The sequence below is a fragment of the Herpailurus yagouaroundi genome, unplaced genomic scaffold (genome assembly GCF_014898765.1).
Source record: "Herpailurus yagouaroundi ecotype Mexico unplaced genomic scaffold, PumYag 140, whole genome shotgun sequence".
Classification (NCBI taxonomy): domain Eukaryota; kingdom Metazoa; phylum Chordata; class Mammalia; order Carnivora; family Felidae; genus Herpailurus; species Herpailurus yagouaroundi.
The window spans coordinates 3,236,441-3,260,395 of record NW_024412395.1 but is presented as its reverse complement, the minus strand read 5'-3'; the positions used below and the strand labels follow the sequence as shown (position 1 = coordinate 3,260,395).

At 52.4% G+C, this 23,955-nt stretch overlaps 1 protein-coding gene across 1 annotated transcript in view; it reads left to right on the top strand.

Annotated features, from left to right (window-relative positions):
* The window catches only part of MYO7B (myosin VIIB), an 84,936-nt gene that overhangs the window by 22,486 nt on the left and 38,495 nt on the right, over positions 1–23,955 (top strand). The window contains exons 4-16 of the mRNA XM_040474742.1: positions 248–400; positions 1,806–1,990; positions 5,235–5,356; positions 8,810–8,952; positions 9,637–9,750; positions 11,207–11,360; positions 13,605–13,681; positions 14,800–14,919; positions 15,224–15,366; positions 17,351–17,561; positions 18,275–18,410; positions 20,480–20,643; positions 22,329–22,466. Coding sequence (XP_040330676.1) covers positions 248–400; positions 1,806–1,990; positions 5,235–5,356; positions 8,810–8,952; positions 9,637–9,750; positions 11,207–11,360; positions 13,605–13,681; positions 14,800–14,919; positions 15,224–15,366; positions 17,351–17,561; positions 18,275–18,410; positions 20,480–20,643; positions 22,329–22,466 — 1,860 coding nt within the window. The remainder of the gene's footprint in view (positions 1–247; positions 401–1,805; positions 1,991–5,234; positions 5,357–8,809; positions 8,953–9,636; positions 9,751–11,206; positions 11,361–13,604; positions 13,682–14,799; positions 14,920–15,223; positions 15,367–17,350; positions 17,562–18,274; positions 18,411–20,479; positions 20,644–22,328; positions 22,467–23,955) is intronic.

Below are 23,955 nucleotides of genomic sequence, written 5' to 3'. Positions count from 1 at the left end.
TGGCTTCACACTGACGCCTGGCTTCACACTGACGCTTGGCTTCACACTGACGCCTGGCTTCACACTGACCCCTGGCTCTAGACACGTCCTTTCTCCAACTGCAAACTGCCCTGATCCTCCCTCAGGTTTTCCTTGACCTCAGCCAGAGACTCAGGTCAGCTGATGTGCTGAGAACTTGGAGAAGAGGTGCAGTGGTTTGGCCCATGTGGAGGCCACCCCTCAGGGGAATCTGTGCCCTTTGTTCCAGGAACACTGGATCCGAGCAGAGGACCTTGATACCCTCAGCCCCATGCACCCCAATTCAATGCAAGGTGTGGACGACATGATCCGCCTGGGGGACCTGAGCGAGGCAGACATGGTGCACAATCTCCTGATCCGTTACCAGCAGCACAAGATCTATGTGAGTCCCCGTTTCCACCCCCTGCTCAGGGGGCTTGGTCCATGTACACTGACCTCCTGGCTGGGGAAGAAAAAAAAACAGGCACCAGAGCTTTGGAGCCAGGCACACCTGGTTCAGTCCCCACCCACCCACCCCCACCCCCGCCCTCACTGTGTGAGGTGGGCAAGGAACTTAACGCTTTTCCTTGGCATCATAATACCTTGCAGTCTCAGAAAGCTGACAGGCAGCATGCCAGCACAGTCCCTAGCACACAGTAGGTGCTCAATTACTGCTGCCCCCCCCCTTCATCTGTGGCTGAGTGGAAGGCCTGCTCTGATGGCCAAGTGGACCAGAGTCCAGGGGGGTGGGCATAGTCTTATATTCCTTCCTAGGCATTTGGCAGAGACAGGGTCACTAGGCAGCAGACCCCTGCTCTCTTGTGAAGTGAGTCCTGTGATGGTCAGGAGGGCCGTGCAGATTGATGTGGGTCCTTCTCCCAAAACCTGGCAGTGGATGGGAGGCTCACCCCAGCCCTAAGCCTCATATTCTCCTTCCAATGCGATTTTCCCAGGAGACTGAGCATTCAAAACTGGCTCCAGCCCCGCCCTGAGTGGGTGTGGCCTATGAAGTCACTGCCTGCCTGGGCCTCTCCTAGTTCAAGGTGGCTGGTTTGGCTCTGAGCAGCCCTTCAGGGATGAGTGAACAGGGGACCCCGAAAAGAGGGGAGGGCTGGTCAGGAGAGTGAGGAGGCTCTGTGGTGGAAGGGGGCAGTAGAATACACTGAGTGCACACTGGCTGAATGTGATTCAGAGATCCTGGGACTGATAATGCCAACAAGCTAAAGTGAATTACAGTTTATCCTTTCCAAAGAGCTTATGCTTGCATTCTTTTATCTGGCTGTCATAGTCCTTGGAGTCAGAGACATTAAACTCTCCATTCCTAAAATGAAAATTTGGATGTGGATAATCATGTGACTTGATGAGGTGGCTCTCCCTGTCCCATTCCCAGGACTAGTGGGGGCTCCAGATAACCAGGTGGTCCTGAACGGGGTCTTAGGAGGGATCAGTGGAGGCTACGCTTGTTGACCAGCCTCATGTGGTCAGGTGAGAGGCAGGTGAAGACTCACTTCATAAATTCAGCCCACTTTTATTGAGTCTTCTGAACACGAGACAGAATGCTAAACATTTAACAAAGACCTCATCTAATCTTCCTGTGAATGTACTCACCCCCAGCTTTTGTTTGCGGTGAACATCCCCATCTTTCCAGCTGAATGTCTTGTCTCCCTGGCCCAGAATCAGACCCCTCTTCCCCGCCAGACTCAGCCAGTCCTGGTAGCCCTCAGCAGGCCACACTCAAGGTCAAGGTCAGGGCCAGGCAGATCTGGCCTTCAGAGCAGAGAGCACTAACCACCTGTTCCCTTCCCCAGACATACACAGGCTCCATCCTGGTGGCCGTGAACCCATTCCAGGTGCTGCCCCTCTACACCCTGGAGCAGGTGCAGCTGTATTACACCCACCACATGGGTGAGCTACCACCGCACGTCTTTGCCATCGCCAACAACTGCTATTTCAACATGAAGAGGAATAAGAGGGACCAGTGCTGCGTTATCAGGTGGGGGGGGGTCAGGCTCCCCATGTCCCTGGGGAATCACATGGGCCAGGCACTAGTTTCTAGTAAAGCAGGGAGCATCCCCTCTCCCTAAACCTCTCCAAATCAGCCTGCCTACAAGGCCTGTTTGATTTAGGGGCTCCCATTCAGCTGCACACAGCCTCCTCAAGGGCACACATCTCACCTACACCTGCTCCCTACTGCCCCTCCACCCTGACAGGTCCCTCCAGGGCTTCCTTCCTTCAGAATCAGCTCTTCCACTGCATCAGCAGGGCCTGCACTGCCCCAGCCTTCGTGAATATTTCCTCAGACAAGGAAGGAGAAATGGGGATGGGCACTTTTAGAAATGGGACCCAGGATGGCTTCTTGGGAACACAGGGGTCAAATAGGTGATGTCTCACACACACACACAAAAATCTCTGGGCAGCCCTCAGGTGAGGACAGGGGTAGCAGCAGCTCCAGTGGGCAGCTTTCAGGTTTCTGGGGCCCAGGAGGGACATGTCCTCCTCCAATCCAGGTCCTGACCCTGCTTCAGAGGCCCTCTGCCTGGCCTGGCCTCCCTGCTTCCTGCACAGGCCCTCCTGAGGGAAGGCAGGGAGAGAGGGAAAGGAAGGGGGAGGGGGAATTTGGCTCAGGGCACATTGCTTGGAGCTACAGTAGAGCCATTCATTCATTCATTCATTCGAGGGTCCACTGTGCTCTGGTTGCACACCTGTTCTGTACTAACATGGGGAGACAGCAGCAAATGAAAGGGACTAAAATCCCTACCTTATGGAACTTACATTCTAGAAGGGGAGACAGACAATAAATAAGCCAATTGGGGGGGGGGGACAGCAGGTAATGAGAGCTTTGAAGAAAAGCATTGTAGGGAAAGAGGAAAGACAGTGATGGGCTGTTGTTCTAGAGGGAGGGCAGACCAGGCACGGCCTCTCTGAGGATGGATGTTGGAACAGAGACCAGAATGAAGTCCTATAGCAAGAGATGATCACATTTGCTGTTCTCAGCAGCACTTTGAAGTCGATCTTCTTATTCCTGTTTTACTGTTGGGTGGGAAACCTCCCACCAGAGAGGCTGAGATCCTTTCCCAGAGACACACAGCTGCTAAATAGGGAATTCTAACCCAGAACACTGGAAAAGAAGACAGAGAGGTATCCTGGGGTGATTTCCACTTTTCCAGAAGTGAATGGAATTATGTGCCAATGAGGGCTGGTACTTTGTCTCCCTCTGGGGCTCTGCCTGTCTGCTCTGTGTGCTCCTCATCTGCCCCCGCTGGCGCCAGGACTAGGCAGACCAGCCTCACTGCAAGAGTCTGCCCATACTGCCCAAGAGCTGGGCCCCACGCTGGCCAGGAAGCTCACCAGGCCGGCTTCCACTTCCAGGACAGCAGTGCCTCAAGAAGAGGGTAGAGTACCCCGATCTGTGGCTTTTTGTACGAACAGAACCTCACTCTGAGCCAAACTTCCTTCTCCTCTTGCCCTCCCCTCCATGAAGGCCATGAGAAAATCATCCCAGCTCTCCCCTCAGCATCCCATCTCTGCCTTGGAGGGTTGTTTGGGGAGCTGGTGTTTGCGGTGAGCAGCAGAGGTCTGCTGATCAGACTGACTCAGCAGGCAGTGATTGTGACATTTTGATCAAAACTTTTTTTTTTTTAAGTAATATTTTCAGAGGAAGCAATATTTGTCTGAGATTTGTTTCAAAATAGGACAGGGTAGGAAACAAAATTGGCCAGGAGTCGAAGCTGGGAATCAGACTGTGGGAGTTCCTCATGCAAACTGTAAAGTGCAGGAGTCTCCTAGGGAACTTGTGAAAGCCTGGATTCTGACTGAGGGGACCTGGGTGGGCCTGGGAGTCTGCACTTATGATCAGGTGACAAGAAGTGCTTTCATTAGCAAGACACTATTCAGCCCCCACTTTTTTTTTTTTTTAAGTTTTTCTTTAATGTTTATTCATTTTTGAGAGAGACAGAGAGAGCAAGCAGGGGAGGGACGGAAAGAGAGGGAGACACAGAACTTGAAACAGGCTCCAGGCTTTGAGCTGTCAGCACAGAGCCCGATGAGGGGCTCAAACTCACGAACCACAAGATCATGACCTGAGCTGAAGTCAGACGCTTAACTGACTAAGCCATCCAGGCTCCCCAAGCCTCCATTTGTAATGTTTGACATTTTCCATAATAAAAAGTAATTGATACAAAAGTGATATTCAAGCCTCCATAACAGTAATATTAATCCTATTAACCTGAGTGTGCTATGTGCCAGATTTGAGTATATTTTTAATTTAATTCAACTCCTTAAGAAACTTTTAAAAACAAGTTTTCATATCTCACCATTATGAAATTAATATATATTCACTATGAAAATTTTACAAAATTTCAGAAAAATATTGTTGGAAAAAATTGCTAGATACTTCTGGAAGAGACAGCTTCCCCTACCCCCTTGGTTACAATTATACTGAAGACAGTGGACATTTGTCACTTTACTGTACCTAATAGGCATTGCCCACATTTACTGAAAGCCCCATATAGACTTGGTTCTAGTGTTCTCTAACTGGAGGGACCATAACTAATCACCCCCACTTTGTGGTACTTCTGATTTTCCACAATGGTTCTTTTTTAAGATTTTTTTTTTAAGTCATGTCTACACCCAATGTGGGGCTTGAACCTACAACTCCGAGTCACAAGCTCCACTGACTGAGCCAGCCAGGTGCTCTGGATTTTCTGCAATTGTGATGATAAATGAATAATACTTTAGTGAACAGAGAGCTTTGTGGAGAAAGCTTTTTCTGATTTTAGGATTGCTTTCTTAGGCTCAAGGCAGGGTAATTCTGAAGGTTTTTGATACCTATGCTGCATTGCTTTTCAAAAGGACCGATGCAGTCTCCCATCTGGCCAACATAAACTCACTGCTCACGCAGAGGATATTACAACAAGACATTGTGCCATCTGGTCCCATTCATTCATCAGTAGTTACTGAGCACTGGGCCGGTGACACTGGAATGAACCAGATACAACCATGCCTGCAAGGAGCTCCCATCCAAGCAGGGCAGAAAAGACGAACTCTCCAATAACCAATACAAAGTAGACAGCTGAGACCCACAGGGCAAATGTGGTGAGATTTGTGCACAGGGGTCTGGGGGAGAGGGCATCTTTGTTCAGACCAGAAAGCAGTCTTGTGGTGGGTCTGCAGAACAGTTAGGGGTACTGAAGAAACAGCTGGTTTATTGACTGATGCCCTGTGTGCCCTCTTCACAGTGGTGAGTCTGGGGCAGGTAAGACGGAGACCACCAAGCTCATCCTGCAGTTCCTGGCCACTGTCAGCGGCCAGCATTCATGGATTGAACAGCAGGTCCTGGAGGCCAACCCCATTCTGGAAGGTAAGTGGGCACCCTCACAACTGGCCCTCCTCCCCAGGCCCTGTAGGCTGGAAGCTTCCTGCCAGGAGGTGTCCATGGGGAAGGACAGGATGGGCCATACCCTTTCCATGACTCAGGTTCCCTCAGGACAGGAAAGACCAGCACGAAGTAGATGGTAGTGTGGGGGCTCCCAGGAAGCCAGAATGGGAAAGACTGATGACCTTGTAAACAAGCTTTCTTTAAGCGTGTTTTTCACAGGATTGAAACAAGTATTCCTTTTAAATAAAGGCTGTGGGATGAAATCAGTTTGGCAAATGCTGGGTGTGTCCGCTTGAGCCACCAGGGAAGCAGTTGCTAAGCCTGTGTCAAGACTGTCTGTAAGAGGTCTATGAGGGGTGACCCTGCAAGATGAAGGGGGAGGTGGCAGGAACAGACAGGAAATGTCACCCAACTGGGATGCCCATAGGATACTCAGGAAAGGGAAGGTGGAATTGGCAGGATGAGGTTCACACTGCACACAGATCTGCCCAGGTCTTGGCCAGCCTAAGGTGGAGCCCAGAGCAAAGTGCCTATATGAGTGCCCTGCACTGGGCACCATGCCAGGCCTCAGCGTCCCCTCACTCATTCTCTGGTGGGGGTTGCCCAGAGATGTGGACCTCAACCCCCCAGTACCCAGCCATGGTCAGTGGGTTCTCTCCTGTTTCTTTGTAACAGAGAGATGTTTTACATACAAAGTTCATCTATAGTTTTATGAGTTTTGACAAACTCAGTCAGAATGCCCATCATAGTCCTGATATGGAATGTTCCTATCACCCCAAAACTTCCCTCGTGGCCTCTCTTCCCAACACCAGCTTTTGGCAACCACTGATTTCTCTTTTCTCCCCTGTCGAGCTGACCCTTGAATAATGAGGGTTTGACATGCACAAGTCCGCTGTGGATACATGTGGATTTTTTTTTATAAATACAGTACAATGCTGTAAATATATTTCCTCTTCCTTATGATTTCAATAACATTTTCTTTTCTCTAGCTTAACTTTATTGTGAGAATACAGTATATAATACATATAACTTACAAAGTATGTGTTCATCGACTGTATTATTGGTAAGGCTTCCAGTCAACAGTAGGCTATTGGTAGTTAAGTTTTGCAGGAGTCAAAAGTCATACATAGATTTTAAACTGCATGGGGAGTCAGCACTTTATCTTTTCCGTAAAGTTATATAAATGAGATCAAATGGTTTGCAGCCTTTTGGGGCTGGCTACTTTTTTTTTTTTTTTAACTTTTATTTATATTTGAGAGACAGAGCATGAATGGGGGAGGAGCAGAGAGAGAGAGAGGGAGACACAAAATCCAAGGCAGGCTCCAGGTTCTGAGCTGTCAGCACAGAGCCTGATGCGGGGCTCAAACCCACGAACTGTGAGATCATGATGTGAGCCGAAGTTGGATGCTCAACTGACTTGAGTCACCCAGGTGACTCACATCATGGCTAATGATGTAGAGCATCTTTTCATGGACTTATTTCCTATCTGTGTATCTTCTCTGTATGTGTTCAAATCTTTTGCCCATTTTTAAATTGTTTCCTTATTAATGAATTGGGAGCTCTCTATATATTCTGGATTCAAACCCCTTATAAGATATGCGTTTTGCAGATATTTTGCCCCAGTCTGTAGTCTGTTCCTCCGTTCTGACAGTGTCTTTCAGAGGCCAGATGTTTTAGATTTCGATGAAGTTCCATTTATCTTTGTTTCTCTCCTTGACTATGCTTTCAGTGGTGTGTTTAAGCAATCTTTGCTCAACCCAGAGATTTTCTTCTACATTTTCTTCTAGATGTGGTGCAGTTTTAGGTTTTACATTTAGATCTGTATCTATTTTGTGTTCATTTTCTCTATAGTGCAAGGTCTGAGTCGAGTTTCTGCTTTTTTCTTTTTTTTCCTTCCCTTTCGTTTCTTGTTTTCTTTCATAAGGATATCCAAGAATTTCAGGCCCATTTGCCAAGAAGACTATTTTTTTTCCATTCAGTGGCCTTTGCACCTTTGTCCAAACTCAGTTGATCATACATGTGTGAGTCTGTTTCTGGATTCTCTATTCTGTTCTATTGCTCTCTCTGACTACTCTTTCACCAATACCACACTGTCTTGAGTTCTGAGCTTAGTCAGTTTTTCAATCAGGTAGCACACATCCTCCAGTGTTGTTCTTTCCAAACTTGGCCATTGTTGGTGGCCACATTTACTTTTCTATATACATTGTAGAATCAGCTTGACAATTTCTACCAAAAAGGGCCGACATCAGGTTTTCTCGAAGACAGATTGGCCACTGGGTTGAACCACACAAAGTAGGTTTCTGAAGCATAGTTAGTCCTTATCAGAGCCTCTGCTATCTGTCGGGATTCCTCAAGGGGGAGAGACCAAGGACTCTTTTTCCTTCTTCTCTTGGGACTAATGATGGATGGTGGTATTTTCAAACTGCAACCCAACCCACAAATGAGCCTTGAAATCAGTCTTTTAGGACAAATTATAAATTAAAAAAAATTTTAATGTTTATTATTTTGAGAGAGAGAGAGAAAGGAGGAGAGGAGAGGAGAGGAGAGGAGAGGAGAGGAGAGGAGAGGAGAGGAGAGGAGAGACAGAGCACAAGCAGGGGATGGGCAGAGAGAGGGAGACACAGAATCCGAGGCAGGCTCCAGGCTCTGAGCTGTCAGCACAGAACCTGACCGGGCTCAAACTCACAGACCATGAGATCATGACCTGAGCCAAAGTTGGATGCTCAACCAGCTGAGCCACCCAGGCACCCTGGTCTTTTAGGACAAATTAAATAGCATAGAAGAGAAAATACCCCAGTGCACAGCTCTTAATCAGAACCAGTACTGAATATCTTCTTTTAATTACATGTACAGGTGGGGGTGTGTATTCACTGAGACTCATTTCAAAGGGTCTTTCTTATTGTGGGTCATGTCCGAGAAGCTCGCAGAAACAGCTCTATAAAAACGCACCTTCAGTCATGCTGCAATCCAAATGCCTTCTGGTGTGACCCCCCATCTGAGCCTTGTCCCTGCCAGCTTGCCCTCCCAGCCCCTGCCCTTCAGCCTGAGCAATCTTTCCAAAATGCAAATCTATTCCCACACTCCCTCAGAAGGTTTCCTGCCTCCCCCATCACCCACAGACTAATTCCAAACATCTTAGCCTGGCATTCAAGGCTCTATGCTACTAACTGGTTCCGTCTGTCTTCCACTGCTTTCCTCTATATTTTATGCTCCAGCCAAATTTCCCGCTCTGTGAGCACACCCCATGCTTACCGACACTTGCACCTTTACTTGCACTTTGTCTTCCCATCAGCACACTCTTGGCTGCCACCACCCTCCAGTGCAATGCTACCCAATCCTTCAACTCTGGGCTTAAGAAGCTTTCCCAGATGATCCCACTAAAAATAAATTTCCCCCTCTCTGCTCCCATCATGGGCATCACCCTCTGACCTTCAGCCTTCGGAAATGCCAAGACAATCCGAAATGATAACTCAAGCCGCTTTGGGAAGTATATCGACATCCACTTCAATCCTAGCGGGGTCATCGAGGGTGCCCGCATTGAGCAGTTTCTCCTGGAGAAGTCCCGGGTCTGCCGGCAGGTGAGGACTCCCTCTGCTGCACTGGTCCTGGGGAACCTCCGCCCACCCCAGGGCTGGGAGTCGGGATGAAGAGGCTTTTATGACAGGTTCCCTTCCATCACTCTCACGCCTCTCCAGGGACAACCCCCTCCCCGCCCCCGCCACGGACCTCCAGAGGTCTTAGTTTGTTGCCACTGTACTTACCCTGAGATGGGCCAAGGACCCCTAGAATTGGGTAATGATGGTCCTTTCCCAGTATTCAAGAAGAAGAAATCATAGGATTTTCTGTTTTGAATTTTCCATCCACATCATGTTCTACATTGTTTGGTGCTTACTACTTACCTCTCCTAGAATTAATTCTAAGGCCAGGCCAGTCCTGAGCTAAGGATCTGGATCCTGGCATCACTCCCTGGCTTGCGACTTAGGCAAGCTGACCTAGGGGCTGGGAGGAGCAGTGGAGATGCAGGGAAGCCCCTGAGAGCCAGGAGTTTGTGAAGAGTGGCCTTTAGCCCAGGGCTGTGGGCAAGAGCTGACCTTGGAAGCCCAATATGGGGACATCTGCCGAACCAAACGTCCCTCAGGTCAATGCCAGAGCCACATCTGGTTGACAGACCTTGGAGCAGAAGCTGGGACAGGGCTGGAGGCGGCTGGGTGGCCTGGGGGTGGTGGATGCTTACAGGCTCTCTGGACCGCCTGCCCCACCAGGCCCCCGAGGAGCGGAACTACCACATCTTCTACTGCATGCTCCAGGGGATGAGTGCTGAGGAGAAGCAGCTGCTGAGCCTGGGGACGCCCTCCGAGTACCACTACCTGACGATGGTGAGGCCCACCCCCCTCTCTCCACCCCGCCCCTGCCCTCCCTGCCCACCTCTCCCTCCCCATGCCTGACAGCACTGCCCCACCCAGCCTCCCAAGAGCAAAAGCAAGAAGAGGAAGGAAGGCTGGTTCCTGCTACACCTGGGGTTTGCAGCCACAGAAAAGCCCTTCGGCGGGGATTGAGGGCTCCCTTTTTCCATCCTCTGCTCCAGCCTTCTGTTTTTGTGACTGTCAAGGCCTTCCTCTTGCTCATGTGTTTCCTCATTTTCTGTGGAACTCCTAGTCCCTCTCCACGAACCTCAGCTCTCTCTGGTTCCAGCGGTCAGAGGCCCTGGTGGTGACGGAAAGTCGTAGCCGCACCTCTCCTTCCTCGATTTCATCCACCCATTTCCAGTCGTCCATCCTTGTAGGTGAACTTGAACTCCAGCAAAGCAGGGAGTTGCTCTTGCTTTGGGCTGCACCCCCACACCTGGAACAGTGCGGCGCACACGGCCATCCGGCCCGTTTGTTGAGAAGGGGATGGCGGAGTTCTGCCTCTTGAATCTCCTCTGCCTAGCCCCTCTCTCCTACGTTCACTGCCTGAAAGCCTTCCTCATTTCTTTCCCAGATCACGGTGGTAGTTTCCTCCAGCATCCTCCCGTCATCAGACTTGACCTCTAGTCTATCATCCTTTCTGCAGACCTTCCTTCCACGGTGCAAGTCTGACAGATCCCGTTTCTGACTGCCATTCCGCAGGGGCCTCCCTGTGGCTCCTTGGCGTGGTTTCCAAGCACCTCCAGATCCTCATCATCCCTCCACTTCTCCCCATATAACCCCCGCTTCCTTGCCAGCCCTGCCGCTGCCTCCGCAGCCTAGCTCCAGCTATTCTCTGCCTACACTGCCTTCTCCTTGTGGTGCTATGAAGCACAGCATGTGCTTTCGCCAGGAAGCTTTTCCCCACTTCTCCATAGGGTTGTCCTAGCCCTCTTTGGTCTCAGCAGCACCTGTAACAGCGTATGACACCATCATTTTCTTCCTGCCTCCCTTCTTGGATGCACGGCATCCCACACAGGGCCAGGCCTCTCCATTTGTGAATTCCCACCAAGTAGCACAGGGCCTGGTACATGGGGAGCTTTGGAAGGTGTTTGTTAAAGCATTGAACTCACAGGATTCCCCAGGGATGGGTGACAAATAGGGGCTCAAAGAAGCTCAATGGTTTGGCTGAGGCCACACAGCTTCCAAGTGCCATTGCTGGCTGCTGTGTCTATGTTACCATGATTCTGCCTCTGGAAATAATTCTGTGTATTTTCTGAGCTGGAGCCTCTCCAGCTAGCCTCTCAGAGTCCACCTAGAGCCTGTGAAGTGTCACTTCTTAGGGGCCTTTGGCTGAGTCCCTGACACATCTCTGCCTTACTAGCCCTGTGATGGAGGAGGTGGGGTGTGGGGTGGCCCCAGAATGTTGAGGTGCCCAATCTTGCAGGGAAACTGCACCTCCTGTGAGGGTCTCAACGACGCCAAGGACTATGCCCACGTGCGCTCTGCCATGAAGATTCTCATGTTCTCTGACTCAGAGAACTGGGACCTCAGCAAGCTGCTGGCAGCCATTCTCCACCTGGGCAACGTGGAGTTCATGGGTAATGCTGTGTCTGCTCAAAATGTACCCCTGGGGAGGAAGACTGGAGGGACTGGAACAGGAGGAGGAAGAAGTCTCTGGGAGTTCTCACATAGTCTAACCCTGTCCTGGGAAAATGCATTGAAAATTGTAGCTATGATTTTTGAGGTCTCACGGTGTGGCAGGGAAGATGTCAAGGCTTAGGGCCCCCTGAAGATGAAAACTCTGATCAGTCCCCCAGTTTTAGCTGGGACCCTACAGGGCTACCCCCTGAGGATAAGGGTGAACCAGAGTAAACAGAGTCATGCATGAATGTACAAGTCCATTTGTAGGCATCTGGGTGGTCTGGGCACTAGGGTGACCTGGCCCGTTAGTGCCTCCAAGCATCTGATGGATCCTTCCTTCTCGGGAGGAAACTAGCACCAATTTTGATTACAAACTATTCCTTTAAACAATTTTTCAAACACAGCATCTCACATGCAGCTGGGGATAGATAGGAGTGAGGAAACAAGATACTGTGAGTGAGAATCAGCAGAGATAACAGACAATAGAAATAGAGCCACAAAGACTTCAGATGTTTGGGTTATTGGACACAAACCATAAAGCAGCTATGCTTGCTACATTCAAGAAAAGAAAAAGCCAAGCTTGAAAATTTAGACAGGAAACTGGAAATAGAAAATGTGACATTATAGATTTATTTTATTTTTTTTTTGACATTATAGATTTTAAAAGGAACTTTGTAGAAATTGTAAAATTAAAAAAAAAAAGACCAAAATGCAAAATGCATTTTAAAAGGAACTTTGTAGAAATTGTAAAATTAAAAAAAAAAAAGGACCAAAATGCAAAATGCAGAACTCAATGGATGGTTTTAACAGCCAGTTTTATATACACAGAGAGGGAGTGTGTGGGCTGGAGGAGAAGCTGGAACACAGCATGGAGATACAGAAGGATGGAAAATATATAAGAGAGAGTAGGAGATGTGAAGGACACAGTGAGAAGTTATAGCACATCTTTAATTGGTGTACTAAAGGAAAAGAGAGAAAGAATGGGGCAGAGGCAACATTGGAAGCAACTATGGTTGGTTCTAGAATTCATGAAGGACACCGATTCACAGAACAGTGAGGAAAGGACAGACTTTTCAATAAACTGTTGGATGTCCATGTGGAAACAATGAACTTGGACCCCTCTCTCACACCATATAAGGAAATCTACTCCAGGAGAGTTGTTGCTCTGCCCGTGTGATCTATCCACCACACTGGCACTTCTGCTGGTGACAGGTGGGTGCTGACACACACACAGGGGGCATCAGGACCTGGAAGAGTATTACAAATGCGGTGTTGAGGACATGGGACCAGGCACAAAAGAATGCAGGTCTTATAGATCAGACGTTCGATTAGATCACACTTAACAAAATTTAAACACAGGTGAGATTAAATGCTGTTAAGGACTCATATTTAGGTAGTAAAAGGATGATGGAAAGCAAGGAAGTGGTTTCCATTAGTGAGTGGGGAGGAACGTGGTCTTAACAAGAAAGGACCATGAGAGCTTCGGATGTTGTCCAGGCTTTGTATCTTGGCAGTAGTAGTGGATACACAGTGTTGACTTAATCATTATTTATTATAATACGCCTTGGGGTTCTATACACTTTTTTATGTGAATGCTTTATTTTATAATTTTTTCAAGTTTAAAAAAGAGAAAATATATACATACATAAATGACACTTCCCCCCACCCCCCCACCCCCAGCAGCCCTGACGTGGAGGTTGCCTCAGAGAAGGGGATTGAGGCTAGGAGGGGCCGGTCAGGAAACCTCTGCAAGGGGACTGGACCTGGCTTATAGTGACACTCTGTGGATGTCCGCTTATTTGAATGAATAAATGATGCCTGGATCTCCATGGACAGCAGAGTGGATTGAAGGGGGCTAATGGCTCATCTTTCTCTTTAGTAGACCCCATCCTGCCCACACCAGCACCAGCCTTCTCCCTCCAAATAAGCCCTCTTTTCTTCAAACTTCACTTTGACCCAGGGCTACGACCTCACTGAATGGAGGGGGAAGTAGTCTGTTACACTCCTTCACAGCTAAGGGGCTGGTAATCACCAGGGACATTGGCTCCCGCAGAGAGGGCCTGGGAGAGGTGGTGCCCCACATCCAGGAACAGTTGCCCCTAATAGGTGGACCTACGGCTGTCCCAGGCCAGGCACTACTGGGACCCCTGATCCATCACTTCGGCTGCCTTGCCAATCCAGGTTACTGCTTCTCTCCATAGCTGCAGTCTTCGAGAACCTGGACTCCTCTGATGTGATGGAGACGCCTGCCTTTCCCATCGTGCTGAAGTTGCTGGAGGTAGGCTGGCCTTTGTGTCTGCCAGCTTCCATTTCTGTGAGGGGCCCCAGGGGTCTGGGCTCACAGCCACCTGACTCCTGATTGTCATAACACTTCCCAGGCTCCCACTCCTTCCCCCCAACTCCTCTCCCAGACTCTCAGCTCAACCCCTGAACCCATCTGGCTCTGCAGACACTGGGGGTGGGAAGCAGTGTGAGCTAATCTTTAACAAAATGATCAGTCCAGCTTTAACACACATCTCTTCCCTCTTCCCCATGTCCCCCCTGCTCTTCAGGGGCCTTCACTCAGCATCCTCATTCCCCACCCCACCCAGTCCCCAAGCTCCCCCCACACGGTCACATGGCCCAGTGCCCTTACACTGGACCTTCCCTGCCTGCCTCAATAAGCCCCTGCCTTCCGGAGTTGTGCTATTCCGGGAAAGTGGAGCCTCACTTGGAGGAAGGATGGCAGGCCCTGGCTGGAGACATATCTCTGCCCTGGGAACATTATAATTTCCTTCATGTCACACCCTGTTGACAGTTCTGGTGGGAAATTAATAGAATTGAAGCAAGCAAACAAACAAAGCAATCACATTTTGCTGCTAATATTCTTAATTTGTTCAGGGTTCTTAGAAACTTTGGGTTCTTGCTGGCTCAGTCTTCCCTGCATGGTGAGAGGACTGGCCCATCCAGAATCCTCCTGTTCCCTTAGGCCTTCAGCCCCCAGGCAGGAATGGCTTCAGTTGGGGTCCATCCAGATGCCAGTCACCTGTTCTCCCCGCCCACTGTTCTCCAAGGTCTGCTTATGGCACCAGCCCCTTCCCCGGCCCCCAGGAGACCAGCACACAGCTGGTAAACCAAGCAGCCAGCATGCCCAGGACCCATCCAGGTTGTGTATCCTTCCGGAACACTCTAACACCCCAGTGTTCAGACTGATGCTGGGCCTGGGCACGCCCAGGGACCCTGACTCTGATCTCCGTCTGGCCCAGCCCTCTTGCACAGCCCCATAGGCATCTCCCACCATCAAGCCTTAGGCCTAGGGTGTTTGGTCATGGAAGAAAACAAGACTAGGTAGGTCAGAGCCAAGGAGCCAGGCCCCGCCGCATCGGCCGTGATGCCAGGCCTCACCTGCCTTTCCAGGTGAAGTGGCAGGCACTCCGGGACTGTCTGATCAAGCATTCCATCATCATCCGAGGGGAGTTTGTCACCAGGCCCCTGAACATCACCCAGGCTGCAGACCGGAGAGACGCCTTTGTCAAGGTACAGAGCTGTGGGAGAAGGGGCCCCCGTGTCTGTGTGTTGAACAAGGCTCCTTGCCCTGCTGGTGGAGAACAGGAAAGAGCGGCAATGGCTGGGCTGGTCCTGACTGCCAGTCACCTGCCAGGTGACTGTGGGCTTTCTAGCCTCTTTGGGCTTTGGGTTCTTGCCTATAAGTAGGGATAACACCCCTCAGCAGGTCCAGGATATCCAGTGTGGGTGCAGACTTTGCCGGTGAACTTAGAGATAAGGGCCAGCCTTCCTCTTATGCTTCAAAGCCTGTGGGCTTTCCCCCATGTCTCCTCAGGGCATTTACGGGCACCTCTTCCTGTGGATTGTCAAGAAAATCAATGCTGCAATTTTCACTCCACCTGCCCAGGACCCCAAAAATGTGCGAAGGGCCATCGGCCTCCTGGACATATTTGGTTTTGAAAATTTCCAGAATAATAGGTATGAAGATCTCAGTTCGCCTGCTTTCAGAGAATGGGAGATCGGCTTGGGTCCTGTCTAGCTAAGCAAGCTGGAGGGTAACCCTTCCTCCCCCATGGGACTGCTCTGCAGGCTGGATGTGTCTGCAGTGAGATGGTCTGTGTGCCTCCCCCTGACTCCCCCTGCACATCTAGGGAAGGCCACATAGCTAAAGGCCTCCCCAAGAGTCGGGCTGCAGCCCAGCATCTGTCACCCCTCTTGAGCCATCTGCTCTCCTAATGAACTGAAGTGAATTATCACGTGAGGCAGGGGTGAACATGCAAATTGCTAGCCCTGATCCAACTGCTTCATTGGTGGGATACCCTACTAGTAACGGGGAAAGGAAGGTAGGAGATTTGTGACCATCCCTGACTTTTGAGTTTGGCAAGGGTCAGGCAAGGCGGGACACCTCTGGCCCTGTGTCCCAGTGTCCCAGCAGCCCAGACTGGAGGCCCACGAGCTGGAGGCAAGAGGCAGGTCAGAAAAGCGATGCCTAGCTGGGACTGTGATGAGGACCGGGGAGGGGGACGACAGGGCGCTGAAGGGCGTCAGGCAGCGGAGTCAAATAAGGACAAGTGATGCCCTGGGGCGCTGTTGAGTGGCAGGAGGATGTCCGAGGAGGAAAATTAGGACAAGCAAGCAGGAGCACGCTGGGATTGCTGCCTCCCGGACCAGCGGGGCGGTCAGGGCACAGGCCTGCTCAGTGCGCCGGGGGGATGGGCAGGGCTGGCTAAGCCCAGGGCAATGGCAGCTCTCAGGCACAGGAAAGTCAGGTGTGATTCAGATCATTGGTTTCTGTCCCTAGGAGTGACAGCTGAGCCAACCAAGCACCTTGGCTGCCTTAGAGGTGGTTGTGGGGGATCCAGTCATTTATGCAGGGGCCCCTCCCTGAGGGAGCCCTGAGCTGGGTCTGTGACAGGGCAGCAGTCCCTTCCTGCAGGTGGCCACTGATGCTCTCCAGGCTGCATGCTGGGAGTGGGGCACACGGTGGACCTGTCCCCTCACCTCCCGGGTTAACAGACGTTGAACAACCAGTCTCAGGAATGGTGAGGTTTTGCATAAGTGGGCAACCCATCCGGAGGAAGAAAGGCCCAAGGGATGAACACAATGAGCAGGGTAATGAGGAAGGAGAGGAGGGAAGCAGCAAACGTGTGACCACTCAGGCCGGGGAGAAGTGGGTGCCTTCACAGCACCGCAGGAAGGAGCCCGCAGCGACCCAGGTCACTCTCAGAGACACAGCAAGGCTTTGCATTGTTCTCTGTGCACTGTTCACTGTGGGGATCTGAAAAGAGGGGATTGGAAGCAGGGGGACAGCGGGGCCTGCTGACCAGAGAGCCTGCCACGTAGTGTGTGAGATGGGGATGTGGGGAGAGCCCACAGGAGGCCGCAGCTGTGCTCTGGATGGTGAGTGAGGGGCCTGGGCCCCGGCGGCAGTGTGGGAACAGAGTCAGCAGAGCAGGGCGCTGTGTTGGAGTGAGGGGACCCAACTCTGGCAGACAGTTGGAACTGGGAAGGGAGGAGACAGAGGTGTCAGGTGTGACTCCTTGGTTTGTGAGTCCAGCGGGGGGTGATGATTGGAGGCGCCGACCTGAGATGGGAAGCGGGGAGGAAGAGTAGCTGGAGGCCAGAGCGGGAGTAAGGACTCTTGCTGATGCAGGGGAGCCCGGCCCTCAATACTGGGGCCTTGTGCCCCTCGGGCTGGGGCTGCTACGGGTCACATGGTCCCCCAAGGCTCGGCTCTTGACCAAGGTCTCTAGGTCTGTTTGCCAGGGGATGGAACGGGTGATGGTGGCAGAGGCGAGAGAAGGGGGAGGGTAGCGACTGCGTGTACGTGTGTATGGGGATGAGCACCTGCGGGCTACGCGGAAGGCTGGGTGCAAGCGGCCAGCAGCTCCGCGGGTCCTGCCGGCGATGACAGGGACGGGCTGACCGGGCCCCTCCTGCGGGGGCGGCGCTCCCTCCACAGCTTCGAGCAGCTCTGCATCAATTTTGCCAATGAGCACCTTCAGCAGTTCTTTGTGCGGCACGTGTTCACCATGGAGCAGGAGGAGTACCTCTCGGAGGGCATCGCCTGGGACTACATCCAGTACAGTGACAATCGCCCCACCCTGGACCTGCTGGCCCTCAAGCCGATGAGCATCATCTCCCTCCTGGACGAGGAGAGCCACTTCCCGCAGGTGCGTCCCTGAGCCCACCCACCCTCGGGTGGAGAGCCTCACTCACAGTTCTCACCCTCGAGGTTGAGAAACTCCCCTGGGTCCCCTGGGTTGCAGAAACCTCTGTCAGGCATTAGCAGACCAGCCCCAACCTGGGCAACCTCCTCTCCTGCGAGTTTCGCCTCCTACAGGAAGGCCTCCTGACTCCAGCCTCGCTCCCACTCCCCAGCAGCATGACATCGCAGTCACTGTTTATTCACATCCATTCACATTCACTGTTTATTCACATCACAACTCACCCTAAGAGGGGCTTCCTAAGCACTCGTGGGTCTAGAGCTGCAGAGGGTACAAGAGATGGAAATGCTTGCCTTCTCGCCCTCAAGGCGCTCTGCCTGTCCTAGGAAAGTCCCTAGACTTTCAAAGCAGTCTGAGTCCAGAGAAGGGTGAAGCCAGGGCCAGGTACCTGGACAACGGTAGGGAAGGGTGGAGCCGGAGAGCCGGCCGTGGAGGTCAGCAGACCCGGTCTCTGCTCCCAGCTCGGCCCTCGTTTATAGAGACTAGTCACCAACCCGTGAGTGGCAGTTTCCCGTCTGTTAGAAGGGTCCTCGGTCATTCTGAGCTGAGCTGCTCTGCCCCTGTGAGGAAGCCCCTGAGCCCTGTGGCTGTGCCAGCTAACCTCCCGTGCATGGCTGGACTCTGGGATGTCAGCCCACAGGGCGTGTGCCTTCTTCCAGGGGACAGATACCACCATGCTGCAAAAACTGAACAGTGTCCATGCCAACAACAAGGCTTACCTGCAGCCCAAGAACATCCACGATGCCAGATTTGGCATCGCGCACTTTGCCGGCGAGGTGTACTACCAGACAGAAGGTAGGCGCAGCTCCTGTCCACTTCCCTTCCCTTCCAGATCTGGACCATTCCAGGGGGGCTGTGGGAAGGAGGCTGAGAGGACAAGGTCATTTTGCAGAGCTGGCAATGGGACAAAGGGAATGGAATGGACATGGTTTGTTGGCACCACTCATACTGGATGAGGGCCACCTAATAGGCTCATGTTAACTTAATCACCTCTGTAAAGGCCCCATCTCTACATATGGTCACATTCTGAGGTCCTGGGGTTAGGGCTGCAAGGTGTGGATGGGGGCTAGGGGCAGACAATGCAACTCAGCCCATAACACCGCCCCTCCTTAATTTCTGGATTCTCAGTATTCAGGCTGGAGGTGGCCCTGGTCCTAGCAGGACCTTCCAGAACCCCAGAGCAGGGCTGGTAGAGGGGTTGGGGGCTCCAGGCCCTCAGGTCTGCCTTAGCAACCACAGACATGCTTGGTTCCCAAACCTCTTCTGTCAGGGACGCCTGGGCGGCTCAGCTGGTTAAGTGTCTGACTTTGGCTCAGGTCATGATCTCACTGTTCATGAGTTTGAGCCCCCCATTGGGCTCTGTGCTGACAGCTCAGAGCCTGGAGCCTGCTTTGGATTCTGTGTCTCCCTCTCTCTGCTCCTCCCTCACTCATGCTCTGTCTCTCGAAAATAAATAAACATTAAAAAAACAAATCTAAACCTCTTCTGTCAGAGCGCACACACAGGTTCACACACACAACGCCTAAGGGCACACATTCACCCCAAGACCTGTGCAATTTAAACTCCTAATGAGGAGGGAAATGTGCCCTCAGGACCTCCTAATCAGCAAGCCACGCCCCATCCTTGGAGCCAGTAAGACACAGCAGTCTGAATTCCTTTCCCTCTTCCATTTTGGGCTCTCAGGAAGAGCAGGGGCTTGGAAGCAGCCAGACTGGCCAGCTGGGGCAGGTGGACGCACAGATCCTCCCGACGCTGCATCGGGGCTCTGGGGCGAGGGCAGGAGAGGCCCCTGCAGACTGCAAGCTCCCTGGATGTTACCAGGCTGCCAGATTTTCAGGACTTATCGGTGGGGGCAGGAGGCTTCTTCACAATCTCCTTCTCCTGCTTTCCTTTTCTAGCTCCTTTATGTGAATAAGTAGCTGCCTGAATCAGACTTGCCCAAGGTCACCCGGAACTTTAATGGGCCAGAGCCCCGAGGGGAGCCCTCAGACATTTCACTGCAGGGAAATCTAGACTGTACCCTGAAGGGACATACGGTCCCCAGCAGCTGCTGGTCAGCTCCAGAGTACACCTGGCGGTTACAGTGAAGGCGAGGGCGGGGGTGTTGAGGGAACGGGATCACCAATCACTCCTGTCCCACTCCTGTGGTGCACCCGGGGCGGGGGGGGGGGGGGGGGGCGGCGAAGGAAAGGGAAAGTCCTCGACCCACCCTTGAACCGAGCAGTAGAGCCTCCTGGAATAGACCATGCTTGAGCCGGTCTTGAAGAATGAGCCAGAGCTGGCGTGCATGCCTGAGGAAGGAAGAGTGTCCAGGAGTGGCCGGCGGGGGCTGGAGGTGTGGGAGGGCTGGGGCCTCTGAGGGTAACTCTGTGCCAGTGGGGTACAGGGCCACAGGGGCCCCGGGGGACGAGGAAGGAGGAGACGAGGAAGGCATGCTGTGGTGACAGGACAGCAGAGGAAGTGTTTGGGCAGGGTGAAGCAGCACTGGGCAGGACAGTCTGGGCCACAAGCCAGGAAGGGTGGGACAGAGGGCAGAGTGGTGGGCTGTGATCAGAGGGATGGTTCAGGCAGAAGGACTGGCAGTGGATTCAATAGGGGTTGTGGAGGGGATGGCGGGTGTGGGGGTCGGAGGGTTTAGAGGTGGGTGTGACACACTGGGCAGAGATGAGTGCAGGCCCGGGTACAGGGGGGCCCTGCTGGCCGGACAGGGAGGTCAAGGGAGGGGTGGAGAGGGCGGCTTTGGCAGGGACTCCTTCAGGCCTCCTGATGTGACCAGAGTCCCCACCCTGCTGCCCTCCCCTTCCCCTGTGGGTCTGTGGTGATGGCTGAACTGGGCTGGCGAGTGGGCTCTGCTTCCCCCACAGGCTTCCTGGAAAAGAATCGAGATGTGCTGAGCACAGATATCCTCACCCTGGTCTATTCCTCCGAGAACAAGTTCCTGAAGGAGATATTCAAGCTGGAGTCGGCTGGGACCAAGATGGGCCACGGGACCATCATCCAGGCAAAGGCAGGGAGCCAGCTCTTCAAGGTGGCCTCCCGTGGGTGGCCCTGCCAGTGCCTCCTGGGTCTCTCAGCCCTTAGGGCCTCAGGGGTCAGACAGGCACACACAGGGAAGACCTATCACCTGGGTCTCAGTTGCTCAGTCAGGGCCCAGAAGTGAGCGAAAATCAGGAGTGAGGGGTTGCTGTGTGGGCAGTGGTAAGGGAACAGGTTCACATTGACAGGCCTGCTTCTGAGAGTGTGGTGGTCTGGTGGAGGCACATCTGCTGGTGTTAATATTATGTTTCTAGATTGGTCTCTATGTATGTGTTGGGTATGTGCATGGTGTATGTATTGTGTGGTGTGTGTGCATGCCGTATGCGTTTTGTGTGGTGTCTCTGGGGCATATGTGTGGTGTGTGTGGTGTGTGTGGTTATTTGGTATATGTGCGTGTGGTGTGGGGTGTGTGGAGTGCGTTTTGTGTGATGTATGTGGGGTGCGGTGTGTGTATGCTATGTATATGGTGTGTGTGTGTGTGTGTGTGTGTGTGTGTGTGGTGTGGGGTGTGTGGTGTGGCAGGGGCAGCACTACGGGCCACCGGCCAGGGAGGTGGGCAGCAGGGAGCCCTCAGTGCTCCCCAGGGAAGCCTAGGATGTCCTGGCAGGGTGAGGGTCTGCCTACCCACTCCCTGCCATGCCTCCACCCATCAAGAGTGACTGTTCCAGAAAAGGCCCATGAATTGTCTAATGAGGAACTCCCCCACCAAGGGGCAGGGAGATGGGCCCAGGAGTGGCTCAGGAACTTGGGGTGTAGGCAGAGGAACCTGCCCCCTGTGCCTTGCATTCTGCTCTGGCCACACTGAGGTGCCCTTGACCTCTCATCATATCATGCCCCACCCTACCCTCTGTAGGCAGCCTCTCCTGAGATCTCAGGGCCCAGGGAGGCACCACGAAGCCCTGAGGCGGTGCAGGACTTGCCCACGTCTGGAACCAGCTGGGACCAGCCCATACCCTCTGCATCACTGAGTTAGGCTACACTCTCCACAGCAAGGCCAGAGTATAGGCTTGTCCCGGCCACCGTGGGGCCCCTGGAGCATGTCAGGAGGACATGGGGGGGAATGCACATTATTTCACCAACCTGGACAACAGGAAAATGCTGCCCATTGTTCCTGTAAGGTGCCAGTGGTGGCTTTCTTGTCTCAAAAGTGTTGCCACGTGTCTCCAATTGCTGCCATTTGGCAGTACCCGCCTTCGTTCAGTTGCATTTGACTCGGAGAGGGTTTGATCAGGGAGCATTGCCCAAGATCGGGCATTGCACAAAACATACACTAGGGCTTGTTTTCTCCTGCATCCATAGTTTCAATACATTTGTTTTAAAACTATATACGTTTACTACAATGCTTACAATGTGCAGTATAAAACATGTTTTGAAAACAAAACCGACACAAGAACTGAAAATGTGGAAGGGTGAGGTAAAAAGGGAGTGTTGTAAGGTCTCACATGCTTTCTCACGCTGGTGCATGATCCTGTACACCCCAAGTGGGAGACCCCACCTCTAGGCAGGACGCCTGGCCGTGTCTTGCTCACCAGAACCTATGGTGGGCCAGTAAGGGAGGGGCTGAGTGAACACAGCCCTGCCCATCTGTGGGATGTTGGCAGGAGCCCTCCTCTGGGTCAGCTGTGCCCCAGGCCGAGCCCCCCAGCGCCCCGCTTGTACCTGTGCTTCTGCTTGCAGTCTGCAGACTCTGGCAAGCAGCCCTCCACCCTGGCAGGCCAGTTCAAGAAGTCCCTAGACCAGCTGATGAAAATCCTGACCAGCTGCCAGCCCTACTTCATCCGCTGCATCAAACCCAACGAGTACAAGAAGCCACTGGTAATGAGGGGGGACTGGGGGGCACACACGAGGAGGGAGGGAGCACCTACTGGATGAGTCTAATGGCATCTAGGGTTATGTCACTCCTTTACCAGGGCCTGGCTAGCATTAGAGCTGTCTGTCCCCATTTTACAGATGGGGACACTGAGGCAAGGTGACCAGTCTAGGCCATTCTAAGGTCAGTGACTGGCAGGGCTTTGGATAACCAGACCTCTGCTGTCTCTGGCCTGCCATTCACCAGCTGTTTGCACTTGGCCGGTGCTCTGCTTCTCTGAGCCCGTTTTCTCTCCTGTAAAGTCAGAATCCTGCCAACCTATGGGGGCAGCAAGGCCTATACATGATGTTTTTGGCACATCTGTGTGTGTAAACCTGGCTCAGTAAGGCAGCAACCCATACTAGGATGTTAGAGGCTGGCTAGCTGTCACCAAGACCTGAGGCCAAGCAGCTCTTTGGAGGTTGGCTTTATCTGCATATGTGCTGGGTAGGAGCCTGCCACCCAGAAGTCCTGGATCTGTGGGCTTGGGAATCACACCCAGAGGCTCACATACAGGACTCCCCAAAACTGGGAAATAACATCTAAAAGGAGATGAAATGACTCAAAAAAATCTTATAAGGGGAAAAAATTAATATTACATTAAATGCAGCATATTTTTGGAATAGAACAGAATTATATGAAATTGGGACTGGCCCAGGAAATCCAGAAGCTAGGCACAACACCTGTATGTTGGGTAATAACTGTGCTTTCAGAGGCCCTCTGCCCTCATCCCCCACCCCACTTCCAGCGCTGAGGGACAGGTGGGCGGGGCCTGGGGCTGATGCTTCTGTCTCTCCAGCAGCCCCAGCTGGGACATGGCTCAGAGACAGTGGCTGCTATGTAGGTATAGGGGGAGGCCAGGCTGAGGGGCCAGGCAGGCTCAAGGTGAACCTTGCTCAGTGTGGCCCTGAGCCTCAGGCACCTCATCTTTAAATTGGAGCTAAGTACCCCACTATGTAGGGCTGTTATAAAGATTAAATGAGAAACATGGAGCCCACTGGAAATGCTCAATAAATGGGAGCCAATTAGTTGCCCAAGACTAACTTCCATGTGGCCCTGGACCCCACGAGCAGTTGGCTCTGTGGTCCTCAGCCTTTCCAGGTGGGTAACAGCCTGCTGGTGGGCTTGCCAGATTCGAGGGTGTGCCCTTAGTCCCCAGACACTCCTGGCTGGGAGGTTGAGGGGGGCTCTCTTGCGGCTAAGCCATGCAGAGTCTGGAGCCATGGCTGAAGACCCGATCCCCCATCGTGTCCAAATTCCTCTCTATCAGCCATGCCCATCTCTGGGGGAGAGAAACTAAGCTGGCTACAATGCTTTCTGACTCTAGGTAGGAAATGTGTTTCTTCATTCCATTAGAGTGTGGGAGGTGGGACAGCGCCCACCCCAGCACAGGCAAGGCCGCAAGGAAACTTCTTTGAGAGCATTGTTGTGGGGCATTTAAAAACATTTTAAACA